The 18768-nt window shown below is 43.1% G+C and overlaps 1 protein-coding gene across 1 annotated transcript in view; it reads left to right on the forward strand.

Annotated features, from left to right (window-relative positions):
• Positions 1-297: 297 nt before the first annotated feature.
• The window catches only part of dpy19l1l (dpy-19-like 1, like (H. sapiens)), a 28193-nt gene continuing 9722 nt past the window's right edge, over positions 298-18768 (forward strand). Inside the window, exons 1-12 of the mRNA XM_020656212.3 lie at positions 298-706; positions 1073-1097; positions 1186-1273; positions 2634-2771; positions 4104-4224; positions 7498-7591; positions 7746-7803; positions 11669-11760; positions 13012-13111; positions 15655-15732; positions 17623-17709; positions 17935-17994. Of these exons, the coding sequence (XP_020511868.1) occupies positions 484-706; positions 1073-1097; positions 1186-1273; positions 2634-2771; positions 4104-4224; positions 7498-7591; positions 7746-7803; positions 11669-11760; positions 13012-13111; positions 15655-15732; positions 17623-17709; positions 17935-17994 (1164 nt within the window). The 5' untranslated portion in view covers positions 298-483. The remainder of the gene's footprint in view (positions 707-1072; positions 1098-1185; positions 1274-2633; positions 2772-4103; positions 4225-7497; positions 7592-7745; positions 7804-11668; positions 11761-13011; positions 13112-15654; positions 15733-17622; positions 17710-17934; positions 17995-18768) is intronic.

Below are 18768 nucleotides of genomic sequence, written 5' to 3' on the forward strand. Positions count from 1 at the left end.
GTAATAATATTAGGTTGTAACTTTAGTTGTGAGCACAGACTGTAATAATATTAGGTTGTAACTTTAGGTTGTAACTTTAGTTGTGAGCACAGACTGTAATAATATTAGGTTGTAACTTTAGTTGTGAGCACTGACTGTAATAATATTAGGTTGTAACTTTAGTTTCTGTATGTGCTGCAGAGCTGCCCAATGAGCTGCCTGGTACCTGCTCAACAGCGTTGCCATGGTCACCACCAGAAAGCTCCTTGTAGTAACACTAAACGTCAAGATGGGGGCGCAGCCTCATAAGATTTCTACGAGGAGCCAGTCAAAGCATCACTCAGGTAGTAAAGGGGGGCAGATCCGAGGACCAGATACGAGCGGCTGTGAGTGTGTGAGTGAGTGTGTGAGTGTGTGTGTGTGTGTGTGGCTGCTCGGCTCTCACACACACACCCCGGGATCTGTTTTTCCAGCGCGGCACCGTCGCTGCTCTTTCCGGACGCCATGGTGGCTAAAAACAGAAAGCAGACCGGGAAGAGTCCGGCGACCCAGGCTGACCGCGACAAGAGCCCGCTGGTTTCTCCTCCTGGTAAAAGTAACCCGAGGCGAGCAGGCAGGGAGGGCAAGGCGTCCGGCAGCTCCCATCCAAACGGGCTCCACGGCATCAGACACAGGCTCGGGCTGACCCCCTCAGCAGCCGCCAAGCTGGGCACCGCTCTCCTGCTCGGTGAGTTTAGCTCCGTTAGCGGCTGCTTAGCTGCTAACCGCGAGCTAACAGCTTGCTAACGCTGCGAGTTAACGGGAAGCTTTCAGCCGAGCCGCTGAATTAAGTTTATCTCCGACACGGATCAGCTGGCTAGCGTTAGCTCACATTTCAAAAGCTAGCTCGACAGCGTTAGCTACCTGTGGTTAACGGTGATTTAAAATCGCATTAAGTTAAAAGCCGCTTTTGCGTCTTCACTGTTTATGTGGCAACGTCGGCTTGCACACACGTGTTTAACAGGTATTCTAGCAAAGTTTAACCTGTTTAAACCCCCCGTTGTGTGTTCTTTATTTTGTTTATTATTTAAAGTGATTTCTCCTCTGTTCACAGCTTCTCTTGCTGGGTATCTCCACTGGTAGGTCCCCATCCTTCAGCATGTTTCTTCCTCTTTCATCACTGATGTGTTTACAAGTGGATGCAGCTCATGGTTTTTTTTTTTTCAGGCATCATCTCTCACAGCTGTTTGAGAATGACAGACACTTTTCACACTTGTCCAGTCTGGAGAAGGAAATGGCTTTTCGGACAGAAATGGTAAATAGTTTATAATGTTGTTGTTGTTGTTGTTGTTGTTGTTGTTATGGTGTGCACTTATTACACTGTTGTGAAAGCTGATGCCTATTTCCTGATGTCAGTCTGTACTGAATCACTGACAACCTGTGCCCAGACCAGTGATGTCCTAAGGGGGGGGTCGGGACCTCACCTCCAGGCAGGGGGCCACTAGATGCCTCCCAAAAAAAAAAAAGCAAAAGTAAACACTGATTTGAAATTGTATATTACACAGATTATTGCAAAAAGAAATAGATACGAATAGAAGTTAACAATAAGTAAAATGTAAATGAAATCTGGTTGTTCACACAGTGGGAGACCAATCCTGTCATTCAGAGGAGGAGGGGGTGGACGTGAAGTAAAAAGATTAACGCGGAAGTGTTGGATGAAGCAACAGATTCCACTGTATGAATCTGTTATTACAAATATTGCTTTTATATTAATGCTATGTGTAGTGTAGATCACAGGGAATAAACATCACCACCTCGTCCTGCTCGCTCGAGGTGAATTCTCCTGATTGTATCCTGCTCCGTTCTCACGTCAGCTCGCTCGGACTTTCTGCAGAGTAAATACGAGGAGGCCGGAGGAGAAACTGTGCATGACAAGTTTTTTAGGAGTTTTCTTCAAGTGTGAAAGCCCTACACGAGAAAAATGTTCCTAAGGAAAAAAAAAAAAAGGTAGAAGCGAGTGCTGCACTGTGTCAAAACATGTACAGGAATCAGGTGGTAATAAATTATGCCTGTCCTGATTACAAAGTTCATCAGTCTAAACTGAAAGTCCTAGGCACTCTGATGCAGTATTAAAAGTCCTTAATGAACAGGGATGTGTCTTCGCATTTCTTCAGGACAGCATTGATTATCCCTTTCTTGGACTTGCTATAACACTGCCAATCCTTTTTTAACAATATGTGAAATACTGATGCATTTTTATGTTGTCTGCTTTCTGTCAAAGCAACCAAAAAATAAATCAGCAAAATATGTCTCGTCTAATGAGGCATATGTTTATGCTTCACCAGCACTAGAGCCGTTGGAGAATTTGCTGCTTTTCAACATGCAGCGTGTCCTTTGTGCCCTTTCGCAGAGTTGACGCTGAAGCTGATGATTTAATAAGCAAACAGAATATTGTTCCTCCCTCGCTCTGCTGTGTGCTGCAGAGTGGGCTGTGAGCTGCTACCATCTGCTGAGCCGTTTGTGTTTTTCTCCTGTCTGAGATGTGTGTTATTGACTTTTATTTGGTGATGTCTCCTCCTCTCTTGAAGTGTCTCTTCTTGTTTTTTTGCCTTCTTTCTCATGTTGGGGTTTTCTCTTTGAGTTAACGCAAGTATGTATCTTTCTTTGGTTTCCAGGGTCTGTACTACTCCTACTATAAGACCATTATCGAGGCTCCCTCCTTCCTGGGCGGCCTCCACATGGTCATGAATGACCGGCTGACAGAGTACCCTCTTGTCATCAACACACTGAAGAGATTCAATCTGTATCCAGAGGTAAAGATGATGCTTTTCTTTTGTCTTTTAGTAGAGACGCACTGAGAGATAAAGTTAGGGCTTTCGGCATTAAAGGTCCAGAATGTCAATCGCATTAATCAGGTACTATTTTGTTCCTTCAGGCTCCCCGTAGACAGTCGTCCTCAGCGTCTCCCTGTAGTCTCAGTGATGTAAAAGAAGGACACTGCTGCATCCTTGAATGTCTCATTTCACTTTAACAAACTCTCAGACAGCTCAGCTGACGAGTCCAAAATAATATCCACCTTATGACATCACACATTTACCTTTGTAACCGTTCCCTTTAGATGTTTTTAAAAGGAGATATTATCCTCACTTTCACCATTAATGATGTCACTCGGGGACACCTGTTGAGTAGCATTGTGAGATGTGTAATTTAAAAAAATCCTTTATTATCTGACAGTGGCGTCAGTAAAATCCCTCATTTCAGCCTCTGCCTGAAACGCTTCATTTCAGCTGCTGTCTCTTTAAGGCCCCGCCCTCCCCACGTGCCCACTTTCCTCTGATTGGCCAGCTCTGTTTGCAGGAAAATTTAAGTGAGGCATTGGGCGTGTCAATCAGTCATTATTTGTATTGCGCCAATTCAAGATGCTTTACAAAAAAGCACGTAAAGACCTTACTCATTGTTAAGAAAAATGGGATTGGGGAGATCGGATAATATGCAGTAAGGATTTCTCCTTTGTGTTCCTCGTGTTCCTGTCCACACTTCCTTACCGCTGAGGTGGAGGTCGGAGCAGGCAGTGCATGAATGAGGACGGCGGTGGTTGTGGGGACGACACAGTCCGATGTTATTGACTGGGTGTCAGTGACGTCGGGGGGTAGTAGTGCCAAATCACCTCGCTGAAGGTTGGGGGAGCTCCGTCTACTCGAGTAGACTTCTGCTGCCGGGACAAGACCTACTGGACTTCTGACACACTGACACAGAAGGAGGGGGGGGTCCTTGAAAGAGCTGTCGGGTTTTATGTGTTATACATTTTTGCGCCATGCTTTGCTCTGACGTCAGGTTCTGGCCAAGTCTAGCCAAGTTCTCCTTACATTCAGAGCAACAGGAAACCATGTCAACAACTGTGTATGTTGTGTTTAAAAAACATTTCTGAGGTTTAGTATGGACGTCCAACATTGTAACCTTACTTATTTACTTGAAATAAACACTCAACATCCCTTTGCACAGGAACACAATCTCTTTGAATAATAATGGGTTTTAGGGGGAATCCTGTGTGCCTGCTCTCCTCAGAGACAGCAGGACAGAAAGGCCTTTCAAACATGTTGTTTAAAGAGGCTTCACAGTGATTGTGATCCGTCTCTGCTCCTCAGGTGGTCCTGGCCAGCTGGTACCGCATGTACACGGGTGTGATGGGATACTTTGGGATCCCCACAAAGATGTGTTGGTCCATCAACAGAGGAGAGGGACTCACTCCTGTGGACAGCTGTGAAGGTACTGACTGTCACCATGAAGCTGAAGAGTGATCTGTACACACACACACACACACACACACACACACACACACACACACACACACACACACACACTCACACTCACACACTAATATCTATCTGAAAGGGAATGTTACATGAGTTGTGTTACATGTTTTTTGGTCTTGTCCACGTCTTGAGCCCTTCTGGAAAGATGTGAAACTATTAATCGCAGAGACTCTGAACATTACATTGGATTTCTCTTTCACATCCCTCTACCTTAGAAACATTCCTGAGGGTAAAAAGGACATAGACCTTTTAAAGATTATTATGGTGGCAAGTAAAAAAGCGATTACTAAATGTTGGCTTCAGAGGAACCCTCCTACCATGAGACTCTTGAGGAACATTGTGCATTCCATCAGCTTTATGGAAAAAAATACTTTTGTCCTGCGACTTCAAAAGGAGAAGGGAGAAGAATATTGGAGAAAATGGGATTTATGCAAAGATAAAGACTCAGACTTAGAATATACCGTCCATTATGTACTGTACCTGTGCCTTTTATATTCTTGTATTTGATCTTATTCATACTGTCTTGCCCTAGTCCTCACTTGTTCTGTGTTTCTTGTAAAACAAAAATGAAAAATAAAGTATAAAAAAAAATCTGAAATTAGAATTACCCAAAGGAACTGTAATCAGAGTTTATTAGGGACCCTAACACTTCTTTTCTTAAACGCCTTAAAATACCAGACTTTAGTCGCCTTATTCTCTGTTTTGTCGTCCTTCCACGTCCTCTTTGATCTCTGAGCCTCTGGCATCCGTAAAGAATTCAGAGCTCAGCGGAGTGACGGGGGCGTTTGCCTTCAGGGCTCTCTGTCACTTCTCCCCGTAGATTGTACCCTCTCCACCCATCTCCGTACGTTATGTTTTCTGTTCTCCAGTATGTTCCACACCACTCTCTAGTTCTTGTTGTGAATCCGTTAAACTTCATGTCGCAGGTCAGCCAGGTCAGTAGATATTCTCAGGAGTGCAGATGTGAAAATGGCCGGAGATTGTCGTGAGCAAGTTGGGTCCCCAAAGGAAGTCAGAGTCATAGTCTGGAAAATAACAAGTTTATTATTAAACACTTAAAGTAGTTCATCAGGAAATTACTTTGCCAGTCCTCACATCACAGTAAGAAGCTTTAAAGAGGACATATTATCCCCCTTCTCCACCTTTTCAAACAGTCCCCTGTGGTCTAAATGAAACATCTGTGCTGTGCTTTGGTCAAAATATAACATGAATCAAGAACCAGAGGAGGTTTGTGACCCTGTATAAACCAGCTCTCTCAGAACGCTCCGTTTTGGTGTGTGTGTCTCTTTAAATGCAATGAGTCCCCCCCTGAGTTTTCCCAGTAGACATCACTCCTCGGTAGCAAGAATAAAAATGGCGGACCTGCTGAAAAGTTTTGTTCTAGGCTGGGGGTGGAGTCCATGGGTGGAGATACCAGGGGAGGGGAGGGTATTTTTTTTTATACCAGAATCCCACTGTGACATCACAAGGAGAGCACATTTGAAACGGAGCATTTTTCTCTGTGTTGTAAGACTTGTGCAGACCACAAACAAAGGACTGGATGGGTTTATTTAACATGTTGTGGGTCAGTAGACACTCAGGTTACTCAAATATATGTTCAAAAACACTGTAGATGTTTTTATAATATGTCCCCTTTAAATCGATCACTGAATCTATTTGTGCTTCTAAAATGCCTACATTGAAAATTAGAAGGATAGCTGCTTACTGCTGATTGAATAATCCATTGCCTTATTGCTTCAGCACAATCATCATCATAACAAAGGTGAGGAAATATTGAGCTGAACAACCCAGACACACAACATCATTTCAAGCGTCTCAAACCAATGACTGAAGTTAATGATCTTAACAGCGGGAAAACAAAGCTGGCCAACGACACGTTGAACACAGCGCAGGGAACATGATTAATCCATCGACTCGGGGGAAATAAAAAACCCTTTCAACCTCTTCCTGACAAATAGCTTTCTGTTTGTTTGTGGAAACGTTTCCTCCAAAGAGTAGATCTGCTGACAAACAAGCCTAATCTGTTGTCGGCTCTTCTTTGTGGAGCTGCAATCTGTGCGTTCCCGTCACCGTCATTAGTGAGGCGAGGAACCTCGGGGTCGATGAACACGGCCTGTTTTTCACTGTTTACATAAACCTGATGCAAGCCGCCTTGCGTAAGAGCTTACAGAAAACTGGAACCTTTCTTCTAACTGTCAGCATTATTCTTGTGAGGCGCCGAATACTAACACCATAGAGCGAGGAGTCTATATTAGATGTTTTTCACACTGAGCGGCAGCAGGAACAAGCTGCTTTCGCTGTTTGCCTTGTGATTTACTGTCATCACGACGTGAGGAAACGGCTCTCTGTAGTGTCAGCACTCCTAAAGTACCTTGTTAGAGTCACAGCAGCTTTGTCACCCCGACAGAGTACCTGCAAATTTAGAAATGTGAGAACAAGTGTGTTTTCTCACTAAACCTAAATCTCCACACTTGAATGCAAACTAAAAAAAAACACAAGTGTCTGTATCAACATTAGCGCCATTAGCCAACATGACGTTTATTCCCTGTGACTGCTGCACGGTGCATAGAGTGTCTGCACGCCAACGCTACGATCTCCTGCTGCATTATGTTTTCTGTTCCCCAGCATTTTGTTCTCCGTTCTTCTGTTGATTGTGTGGTTCCATTGAACTACACATAGCATTGACATGAAGGCAAATATTCTCATTATAGCGTTGTATAGAGGATTCTGTTGCTACGTCCGTCTTACCTCGACAAACTGCATCACATGAGAACTACAAGATCCCGCGGGAATAAAGAGAACAACATGCAAACAACATGTTGCTTTGTCTTTCTGAGTTTTATTTGTTTTTGATTCGGCGCCTGTTTTGACGTGACGTTGATAAAGTGATGAAACATACGATTGTCTGTATAGTGTATTTTATTTTGAAATTGACCGGACACTCTGTGCGTTTCCTTGTCTGACTTCCTGTCCGGGGATATGGGGTAATTGGGGGGGGGGGTAACCCTAACCCTGTTTCCATTTAAACAAACGTGTCATGCACATTGTGTAAATCAAAGTTTTACTAGGACTGAGAGTGTTGACTCGGAAACAAGTTGCTTATTTGTAAAAGGCGTGCATAAAACTAAATAATTCATCAGTCTCCCTATCCCTTGTGATCTTCAGTAACCCTTGGTGTCCTCTCTGTGACGGTCTGGATGTGTTTTTTTTTTTTTTTGCACATTAGGGATGGGGGATCCGGCGTACTTCTATGTGACCTTTGTGTTCCTGTTGAACGGAGCGATGATGAGCCTGTTCTTCATTTACGGCGCCTACCTCAGGTACCTCCACGTCTGCCCCTTAACTCTGTCCTGCATGCTCAGATGAGTTTAATGCTCAGTTTCATAAATCAGCTGGGACAGAAAAACAGCTTGAAGCATGCTGTGTCTGACTCGGCCTCTCGCATCCCCGACTTTTTCCGTTTGTCTTTCTCAGTGGCAGTCGACTGGGCGGCATTGTGACAGCGGCGTGCTTCTTCTTTAATCACGGCGAGGTGAGTGCTCTTCCTTTATTATCAGTGTCAGCGAGTGCTGCTCGGTACTATAATTCTGTGTGAGTCTCTCTGGATGTAACAGAGAAAAAGCTCTCAGAGAAGCAGGGGGTGGTTAATAGGGACTCATTTCAGCCCCTCAAAGGAGCTTAGAGTTGGTTTTGGCTGGCATTCAAAGCTAAGTCCCTCCACCCGCCTCCTCTTCTCTCCAGTTTCATTCACAACAAAAAGGAAAACTCTATTCTCGCAGATCAATACAGCAGCATTTCAACCATACACACACACACACTCACAAGTATTGAGAATTCAATTCATTCTCTCTTCTTTCCCTCGAGTACAGCGGAGGATTGTCGTTTCAGGAGCTTTGCTGGCTTTGCCTCTTCTCTTGGGTGGTTGGAACAAAAGCCTAAAAGTCCGGCTGATGTCTCCCACCCAAAGACAGAATTCTCCTTTGAATTGAAGTGTGACCAAAAATATATATACATAAGAGCAGAGCCATAAGCGCCAGAGTGACCACGCCCCCGTTTGGGTGAAACCAAGCCATGAGAATGTATCGGCGGTAGATTAGAAAACACTGGTAGCCGTGCGGTTAAACGTGATTGCGTAGTTTTTTCTACTTCAAACTATTTTAAAAACACAATTTAGTATCGGATTTTCATTTCCAAAGGACAAAGGAGGGTAAAAGAAGAGCTCTGTGTATTTGGACTGAAACTAGAGAGGATTAAAGTGGTAAATTGTGGGACCGCTGTCATGTTCCTGCTAGCTTTAAGGCAGCAATCGCTCCGTGACAGAAGAGAAGTCTGTTAACAGATTCTTCACACATTCATTCACTAACGTATTAACAACGTTTCAACTGTCACGTCACATAAATATGTTGTTGAAAATGTCTCTAAACGAAGGAACACTACACCAAATCCTCTTCCTGAAAAATAAATGTCAAAATAAAAAGTTCGCTAGCTCGATATAACACCTCGTCTCGCCCCACTCATCATTATTTACACTCACGTATGAATACAAAAGGTTTTAATGTCATCCAGGTGACTTCACATGTGTTATTCTTTTCTAAACCAGCAGATAACTCAGAGTTTATGTCCCATTTTCTCGAAAATAAACATCTGTAACCACCCCATTACAGCGATGAACACTGTTAGAAACTATTACAAATAAATATTATTTAGAAATAAAGATCCCTCTCGGTTAATAATTACTCATCAGGTGTTTAAAGTCAGTTTCCTCTGATGACTCGTTTGAGCAGTTTGACGGAGAGAGATTGAACAGACACTCACGTACATGGTTAATGTTATACCGTTATGATGCCGATCTCTGTTCTGAAATGTCATATTTTAAATGTCACTGGTCATCAGATTTAGGCTCATACTTGCCGATGGGTTGCTCTCATGAATAGTGAATATAAACTGAGGGAAAAAAATCACGAGTCCAAAAGAACAAAGACTTTATTTATTATTTATGACATTGAAATAATCTCTCCCTCCCAGAGAGGGGGAGAGAGGACTTTTTTGGATTTAAACCCTCAACACAGTTGAACCAGTATTTCCCCACACAGACGATACCTAGGTGGGCCGCCCAAGTATATTTGAGAGAGAGAGAGAGAGAGAGAGAGAGAGAGTAGGTGCAGACGAGAACCTCACAGCTTCGTGCAATTTAGCAAAACTCCCTTTTAAAAAAAAAAAAAATAATAATCCCTCTCGACTCCTGCTGAGATTTAAGACTAAGCAAGACCAAGAGAGCAGAATCACATCAGCTTCAGAGAGAGAGAGATATAAGGTCCACTGTCCGTACACCCCTCTTGCAAATGCACCTTGCTCCAATCACAACTGATCATCTCATGGCTTCGTTTTAATAATCTTAACATACGGCTGCTTGCTGCGAGATATCGAGTGGAGCTTTCAAAAACGCGAGCCGTACTCTTGATGCAGACTAGCCTGAGGGGAAACCAGCAAAAACCAGACAAGACTTTTACTAAATCAGACCTCAGGATTTACAGAAGTACAGGAGACAAAGTCATTCTTGGTCTCCAGACAACTTTTTGAAGGTCTCGTTTTTGAATAGAAAGCATGTTTAACTCGGCTTCGTCTCGGTCTCAGACTAGGTGGACTCTGGATTTTGAATCAAGACCGGTCAAGACAACTTCTGATGTTTTTCCATGTCATTACAGCGATCAGAAGGAAATCACCCTTTTCTATAAGAACAAATAACTTCAGTTCGTTTGTAGTTTGATTTTCATCCCCCGGTTACGGCTGCAACCTTCCAGGTGTTATGGTCTAAGTGAGAGACACGCCCCCTGAATACAAGATGGTGATTTTTCAGAGACATTTATCGTCTTGGTCTTGGTCTTGACTCGGTCTGGATCCCTCAATGTCTTGGTCTTGTCCTGGTCTCTGAGCACTCTGGTCTCAGGTATATCTTGGTCTCGGTTAGTGTGGTCTTGACTACAACACAGCCCTCGATGCCCTGCAGCTTCAGTTATATTTAAACCAGAAGGGAAACATTTAATACCTAGGCCTAACTAAGATTTTTTACAGAAAGAATGATGGAAAGTTTGGTGATCAGGAACAGAATAAATGTGCATTTAAAGTCTCACAGCATTTTGAAATTCAGTATGCAGAAGGAGTCACCTGCAGGGATGAAAAGTCAAAGATCCTCACAACAACAGAGCATTGAAAAAAAAAAAAAAAAAAAGACAGAAGCCGAAACCCAAGCAGTTACATAACGAGGAAGCGGGGTCGGTAATGTCACAAATTGTTCAGAGGTGACAAATATATGTGTGAGGGTGAAGTGTGAAGGATTGTCTTGAAATAGCAATCTGGAATTAACAAGGATTTGAACGTTTCCCCTTTTTCAAGCAAACACTAATGTGATGCAGGAAGGGATCAGAAGACTCAGGGACGTCCAGATCAAGTTGCCTTAGACCTCAATGTCTTAAAGGTGGAGTCTGTAGAGATGTTCAAGAATGGCCCCTCCTCCTGGGCTCATCGCCCCCAGAAGCTCACTGCAGGATGTAGTGTGTTCGTTTACTGCTTTTATCTACATTTCAAGCTAACGCACGCTAGCACAAGCTAACCGCCGGTGTTTGTCACCTGCCTGTCCAACAGGAAGCAGACCAACTCCACGTCCACGGGTAAAAAACAACACAAGGTTCACCCTCGTTTTAGAACGAGCTTTATCCGCTTGGTGTTTCGCCTCACTGATTATATTGTCTCTTCTTCGCTGCTACGTCATATTCACCGGTTTGAATCTCGTCCAATCACTGAATTGTATCCTCTCCTGCTGCACTGTCATTGGCTGGAGGAAACACACCAGCTCCCCGCCCAGAAACATGACAATCCAGTCAGAGGACAGGGTCTCTGCAGATGCAGTCACCACCACACTTGTACGGAGGCCCAGAAGGGACGATGGAGCAGCTTTACTTAAGGAGAAGTCTGTATTTTATTTTAGGAAAAAGCTTCTGACTCCATCCTTTATACCAAGTTGTTGATAAAGTGTGATACTAAAATTCACCGCTATGATTGAGCTTGCGAACTTCAGAATGTAATGGAATAAACTGTAAAGGATTTTTTTTTTGTGCCAAAGATGCTCACTCAGCATTTTTCACAGCGTACTTCATCCAAACACTGAAGATCCTGATTTAAAAATATCAAAGTTTAACTGGTGATATGATGGAAAATTTAAAGTTACACTGAGACACAATATTTTAAATGCAAACAACAAAAAGTCCACTTCAGCTGCAGTTTTGAGCATGCATGTAATTTTTCTGATGAAATTCCTGCACATTATCTGTGATTTGTTACCTATAGTTACTTGTAAGGTACGTAACTTTGTATTACTTTCTTTGTTTTTGTGTTATCAGAGCACTCGTGTGATGTGGACTCCGCCCCTGAGGGAGAGCTTTGCTTACCCCTTCTTGGTGCTGCAGATGCTCCTCCTCACCTACATCCTCCGGTAAACTCTCCAGCAGCCTCTCGGTCACGTTTTAAATGAACCTCTGGATCAAATCTCTGTGAAATAAATGCTAGCTATTCAGTTATTCTAACGCTAACCGAAGCCAGCAGCAGACCGGTATCAGCAGGGTAGATGATGTCACACACAGTAAACAGTCGCGTTCCTGTGGTTGTGCGTGTGCATCAGAGTCTGCTTGTTGGGGCGGAGCATCTTCTCCGGTGTCATGATTCTATCCGATCTCAAGTTAAGCTGGGAAATTTAGGAAATATTCATAAACTTTCCTCGGGAATCCTGGGAATTTATGGGAATTAACTGGAAATTGAGGTTCATTTAATTGAACTGTATCATATCAAGGATAAATATAAACATGTTGTTTTGTCATAAGCAGACATCCATGCAAAATAATACAATTTAAAAAAAAACATGACATTTAAACAGATTTATTTTTAAGTTTAACTTTATCAAGTTTTAGTTATTTTATTGAACAATCAATTCTTTCTTTGAAGAACAAAAACATGAATGTTGAGTTAAATATTCCTCATCCCCCATACCCCTATGTAATCTGCTTGTTTTACTAAAGATTGTGCTGAAGCATATTTTCCCCAACTATATTTAAGTTCCTTGTTAAAGGCGAACCTTCAATTTTGTAAATTCCTGGTTTATTCCCAATGATTCCTGTTAATTACCATGGAATGTTTCCAACTTTGAAAAAAAACGGAATTTTGCAACCCTATTTACTGCACATGGCAATTTTTTCATCAACGAAGGCGAGTAGTCAGAAAAATATAAACTCCTTTTTTATTCCTTAGAAAGTACTTCAAGCCGTATCTGTGCGTAGTAATCGATTACGTCCTGTCCAAACATTGAATCACCGTGTCGAGGATTAACCTCTGAGATTCACAAACTGAATATCCGTCCTCATTTGGCAGTCGGTCCGAGTTCATTTCGGACCTTGCACACAGAATCAGTGGATGTTGTCAGCGCACATTAAGCTGGACTCTGCCTCGTGTTGTGTGAGAGCAGCCAGTAAACTATCAGCTGTAAAAGCAGAATAAACTCCGAGTCGTGATCCCTGAGGCGGGCTCGGTATATAAACACGACTTTCTCTCACACCCAGTGTGAAATTGAGTGTGTTCGTGTATGTGTGTGTGTGTTCTCATCTGTCTTAAAGCATCTTCTCGTGTCTCCTTTACACCCACCAGCTCTCACTTCTCTGTTTCTTTTTTTTTTTTCTTTCTCGTCTCTCTGCAGGACACGGAACCCGAGCAGGACAGCCATGGTCGCCCTGGGCGTCTCCAATCTGTGCTTTATGCTGCCTTGGCAGTTTGCCCAGTTTGTGCTGCTCACTCAGGTAAACAGAGAGTGAGCAAAACGGAGAGAGAGAGAGAGAGAGCATGTGGGCAGAGAGATTAAGGAGAACATAGAGACTTAACTTTTGCAGGGAAAGTGTGGAAGTTGTTCAGAATTGCACCAAAACAAAGAGGCAGGAGACTCTAGTTAAACTACAATATTACTCTCTTTACATCATTTTTTTTCCAAACTGCTTTGACAGACAGTTGGAGCAGATGCATTTTAGTTAGGATTCCTTTAGAGATGCAGACAAATGAGTTAACCCAGTGCAGGGACAAGCCTACCCTAACGGGCCATGGAAGACTGTGGTGTGCATGATCCTGTTTATGTGCATGAAAAGTAGGGATGTAACGATTCACTCAACTCACAATACGAGTCACTGGGTTCACAATACGATTCTTTCACAATTAATTTTACAAAATGAGAACAATGTTGAGATAACTGAAAAAAGACTCTCTTAATTTTTTCATGAAAGGGGAGGGAGGCACAGACACTTAAAAATAATAATGGTGCTCATGTGTTTCTTTTAATGACAGCAGTCAATATAACAACTGAACAATTATTTGAACTTGTAACGATCTGTCCAGCTTATTTTTTGTTCCTGCAACTCCCGTTTCTGAGCGCACCTGAATGCATCTCTCATTGTCTGAGCACCCCTGAATGCAGCATGCTAACAGCGCACCCCCTGAGTAACGGCAGAGAGAGAGACATGCCCAGAAAAGTCCGAAGTCAACTAAGCCGACTCCTTTATATTCTGATGCTTCTTACGGACTTTTTATTATTGCATGTGCGTCCGTCAGACACAACCACACACACCCAGGCCTCCGATGGTGAGAGTGTGCTCACCTGTGTGCGAGTGTGCGTGCGTGTGTGCGTGCGTGCATCGGGACAACTCCACCATGCAAGTTACAGAGAGCAGAGGAGAATTGTAAATGCACGACCATGTAGAGACAGAAATGACATGCTGTCATGTGAATAAGATAAATAACATGAGGCTATTTAGTTTGTTTAATAAAAGGACGAGGTATAGACTTGTTCTATAGGAAAGGTATCCTTATGACTTCTGTTGTTATCTGGCGCTATATAGAAAATAAAATAACTGCGATTCGTTTTTCAGAGAATCGATGTGAACCTTGACACCTTTGAATCGATTTTTAACTGCCTCACAATTAATCTTTACATACCTAATGAAAAGTGTTTTCTATAATAGCTTCAACATTCATCGTTTTTGCAGCAGAGAGCTAAGACTTCTCTCTTTCACATGTTTTATTTATTCATGCTGATGATATCATCCTGTTAAATAAGCTGCTCTGGAAACCAGTTAAGAACACACTGACAATCAACACGCAGGAAAACAGTTTAAACTGTTTCCCTTCCAATCAGTCGAGGCAGTTGCTCACCATCTCTTATTACAAAACATAAATAAGAAAAGAATAATAAAGAAATGGAGAGTTAAAGTACAAAGCTGTGGAGACAGAGGAGCCTCGTTTGAACCTCGACATCAGAGGAATCATCTCGCCTCTGTTGGTGTTTGTGCTCAGCAACAATTTGGCCCTCGCTGCTGTCCACCCCCTCAGGGAGCTGCTGCTTTCAGTGCAGAGATTTTTTTGTTATTTAACAACGCTTATTTCTTTGTTTTATGTTTCTAAGCTGGTAATTGAACCCGCTCACCTCCTTCACTGCGTGCGAAACACATCCAGAGGCCAAAATACGGTTTAACCGCCCACACTGCTCGCTGCTCGTTCTGGATACATTTATTGAAAGCAGTCGTGGTCTTCAGGTTTTAGAACCACACAATAAGTAATTTATTATAATATCCTGTTTCCTGTCTTCATCTCTGTCGTGTTAAGATGACTTAAACCTTTTTATAGCTCTATACCAGTGCACAGCCATGTGACTTAAAGCAAGCACTCCTAAAGGTTTAAGAACTAATGATCAGTTTAGAGAAGCTGTTGCTGATCAATTCTTCATATTTGTGTCGATTTTTGGCTGAGAAAAAAGACGAAGACACACCAACGACCTCAGAGTTGAATCATTTTCAATTATTTTTCTAACCCTAAATTTTCGTACCTTTTTTATTTAGAGATAGGACAGTTCGTAGAGTCGGAAATTTGGGAGAAAGGGGCAACCAAGCTCGAGCACCCCATGTGCTGAGGCTGTGGTCCTCGTCGCAGCGGCGCTGGGTTTCGGGTCCGACCTCGGCCCTTTGCTGCATGTCGACCCCCACTCTCTCCCCCCTACATCCCCTGTCTCTCTTCAGCTGTCCTATCTGATTGAGGCAAAAAGGCCTAGGGGAAAGAGAGAGAGATGCGGGAAGGGAGCCACAGGTCGGATTCGAACCCAGGCCGCCCGCATGGAGGACTATAGCCTTCGTACATGGGGCGGACAAACTAACCACTAGGCTACTGGCTTATTCCAATATTTAGACTTTTGTACAGACACAGATATGAAAACGGAGACACAGAGAGACATGTTTGTTTTTATTTGGCGTTCTGGAGCGTGTGGTTAAGGTTGAGTATTGTTTTGTTTTTTTCTTTCTTTCAGGTGGCGTCTCTGTTTGCTTCTTACATACTGGGTTACCTCGGTCCTACCAAGATGCAGTCCATCCTGGTCACTCATATGGTACAGTTCACAACTTTTACAAACGTCTGTGTTAGTCAATCGTTGTGTCTCACTGTAAACCGGCAAATACATCATCTAAATCAGCAGAGACACATCATCAGTGCAGGATGGAAACATTTCTGTGCAGGTCAGAATGAGGAGCTCACAGAGACGAAATGTAATGCAGAATGCGGATGTTTTAAGGTGTTTTCACATTAGCTTTCCCCGTGTGTGTGATGTCCCTGTGACGTGCTCCGCATAAGAGAAAGTGTTTTCCAGCGGCTGTCCTCTGAGCTGTAATGTGCTCCGCCTCGCTTCTCCTTATCTCGCTCAGCTCCTCGGCCGGGAGACTTTCATGAGGCGCGGGGAGGACAACAGCAGCGGACACTTTCAGGGGATGGGTTTCTCGTTTTAGCATTAGCGACGCTTCTGCTGTTCAGAGAGACCTTTTTAATAAGAAGGCGTAGAGATATGTTACTATACCAGTCAATAGGTGTATCAGTGGAGAAATGAGAATGTGAAAAAGTGTGTGTCTGTGTGTTCTAGCCAATCGTCCCTCTGCTTCACATCCTTCTAATCCCCTCAATGTGCCCGGCTGTTAGCCAGGGACTGTGTGCTATGCAGATAAGCAGAAGACCCTCTGCGGTGAGATGGTGGAGATTTGTGTCAGCCGAGTTCATATGGCTCTGCATAATTTAGAGAGCTTTATCGTGTGTGTGTGTGTCTGTTCAAATCAACAAATTCAGACACACAACGTAATCTGTGTCCTCTACGACCTCCAGAGCGAGCTTGGGCTGTGTGTCTCCTTTAATCAGGCCAACAAGTGCTTAAGATTTCATCCCTAAATAAATATTTTAATTATCAAACTATCCGTCAGTGATTTATATCAATATAACTACTGTAAGTGTTAAAGTAACAACATGTAGGAACTTGGTTTGTTGTGCTTTGGCGCCACCCGGAGGTCTCTGGGTGCAACAGCACTGTCCTGAGGCACACAGCGCTGTCACGCCTCCCCTTCTTAGACAACGTGCATTTGTTGACGAGCAGAGGGTGGAGGAAGCCGGCAAAGACGTTGTGAGAATCTAAACAACCACGACGACAACGCCTTTCTGAAAAAGATTGAAAGATTGTCAATTTGAGCGTTGAGAGCGGCTGCAACAAAAGAGGTGGAACGCTCATAACGCTGCGCTTTTTGTCCAAGCGGCTGCTTTCTCCTGGAAAAGGACGCTGGCGCTCAAAAAAAGACGCTCGGTGTACACAGGGCCTAAGAGAGTACACGTCAGAATACAAGCAGAAGAAAAACGATGAAATACAAAATTAATGGAATTTTAAACATACGATTTAAAATGTGATTAATCGCGATTAAAGAATGAATCCTTTGACAGCCTAATGTAGAAACTACAGAGGTGGTGTTTAAGGTGCAGAGATCATAACATGGTGCGTTTATTTAATGCATACAGTCAGATGGGAGGACTGCCGCCTAAATGGCTCTGCTAACTGGCTACAGCTGCTTTAATCAGAGAGCTGCCTCTCTGTCTCCATGATACAGAGCGCTTCATTCTCTCTCTTCACAGTGGGATTAAGCATCAAGAATTCATGAATAGGATTAGGTTTTGCTCGTGGCTGTGTATTCAGAGTTTATTGCATTAGTTTAAATCTCTGGAGTGTTTCAGAAAGTCTTATTACTGGAACTTAAAGCAGTCCAAGACCCGGACCCAGACCCAGACCCAGACCCAGACCACCCTCGTGCTGCAGAGAAAGAGATGTTGTTGTTTGCAGGCGACAGTGAAAATGAATTGTTTTTTTGAAGGTGTGCTACAGAAACTGGCGCTGTCTCCAAGTTCACTGCCAGGCTCAAATGTCTGGCATTGTTTCTCACAGCAGCTTCTCTCCCCGTCTTCATCCTTCCAGATCACACTCGGCGTCTGCTTCGTCCTGATGTTCGGCAACTCGATGCTGCTCACGTCCTTCTACGCCTCCTCGCTCGTCTCCATCTGGGTGAGTGGGAGCTCAAAGTCTGATCCTTGCATCCTCTGAATATTCAAAGATAATTTCAATCAGATCGATGCATGAAGAAGGTGAAAACATTTTCAGTTTGTTCAGTTAATTTTCTCCATTATAATTAAGATAATGTGTTTTAGTGTCTCGGTATTTTAAGGGTTAACATGATAGTTTCCTGTTTTTGTATTCTGTAATGGTGATTTTTTTTTTTTTTTTTTTCAGGCAATCATTGCATTGAGGGATCAGTTTGCTCAAGTCTTCAGACCTGGCATCATCCTCTGGGTATGTAGAAGTTATTCATCTATTTTTAGATTGATGCTTTTACTTTTTGTGACCAAAATTGCGGCAAGAACTAGGAATGAATCGTGAGGTAGTTAAAAATCGATTCAAAGGAGTCGAGGTTCACATCGGTACTCTGAAAAAAAGGATTCGAGGGTTTGATGCCCCTCTCGCCCAAACGAGTGCAAGAGCCAAAGAGATTACGAGGTGCGTTGTTGTTTTCATGAAAAAAATGAAAGGAATCTTTTTCAGTCATCTCATACTTTGTCTACAGTCTCATGTTGTAAAATAAATCGTGTGAGAATCGTATCGTGAATCGTTACATCCCTAGCAAGAACACCAACTAGAGAACAAAACAGAGAACAGCTACTTTTCTGACTTATTTTGAGTCATGTTAGTCAGATACAGACAGAATACTCCAGGATTTCTCCATAATGAAGGCTGTCCACGTTGTGTACCCATGCTGGTGCTCGTGCATAAACTGTCCTGTGCCAAAGCACATCTCTTCTGAAGGTGCTAGGGCCAAGGAAGTGTAATGTGATTGAGCACAGAACGGAGCACTCACACTAGTCAGTCAAATCGGACTTTCGGGGTGATTGGGCACGGTACAGATTGCTAGGGGTTGGAATCACCAGAGGCCCCACGATACGATGTTATTGCGATTTTAAACATTTTGCGATATGCTGAGAATCGCGATACAATATATTGCGATTTCACTTTTTTAACTGCATATTTTGTCCACAGAACTAAACTAAATCAAGAACTATTTGGTCAAAT

This window comes from Labrus bergylta, chromosome 8 (assembly GCF_963930695.1).
Source record: "Labrus bergylta chromosome 8, fLabBer1.1, whole genome shotgun sequence".
Lineage (NCBI taxonomy): Eukaryota > Metazoa > Chordata > Actinopteri > Labriformes > Labridae > Labrus > Labrus bergylta.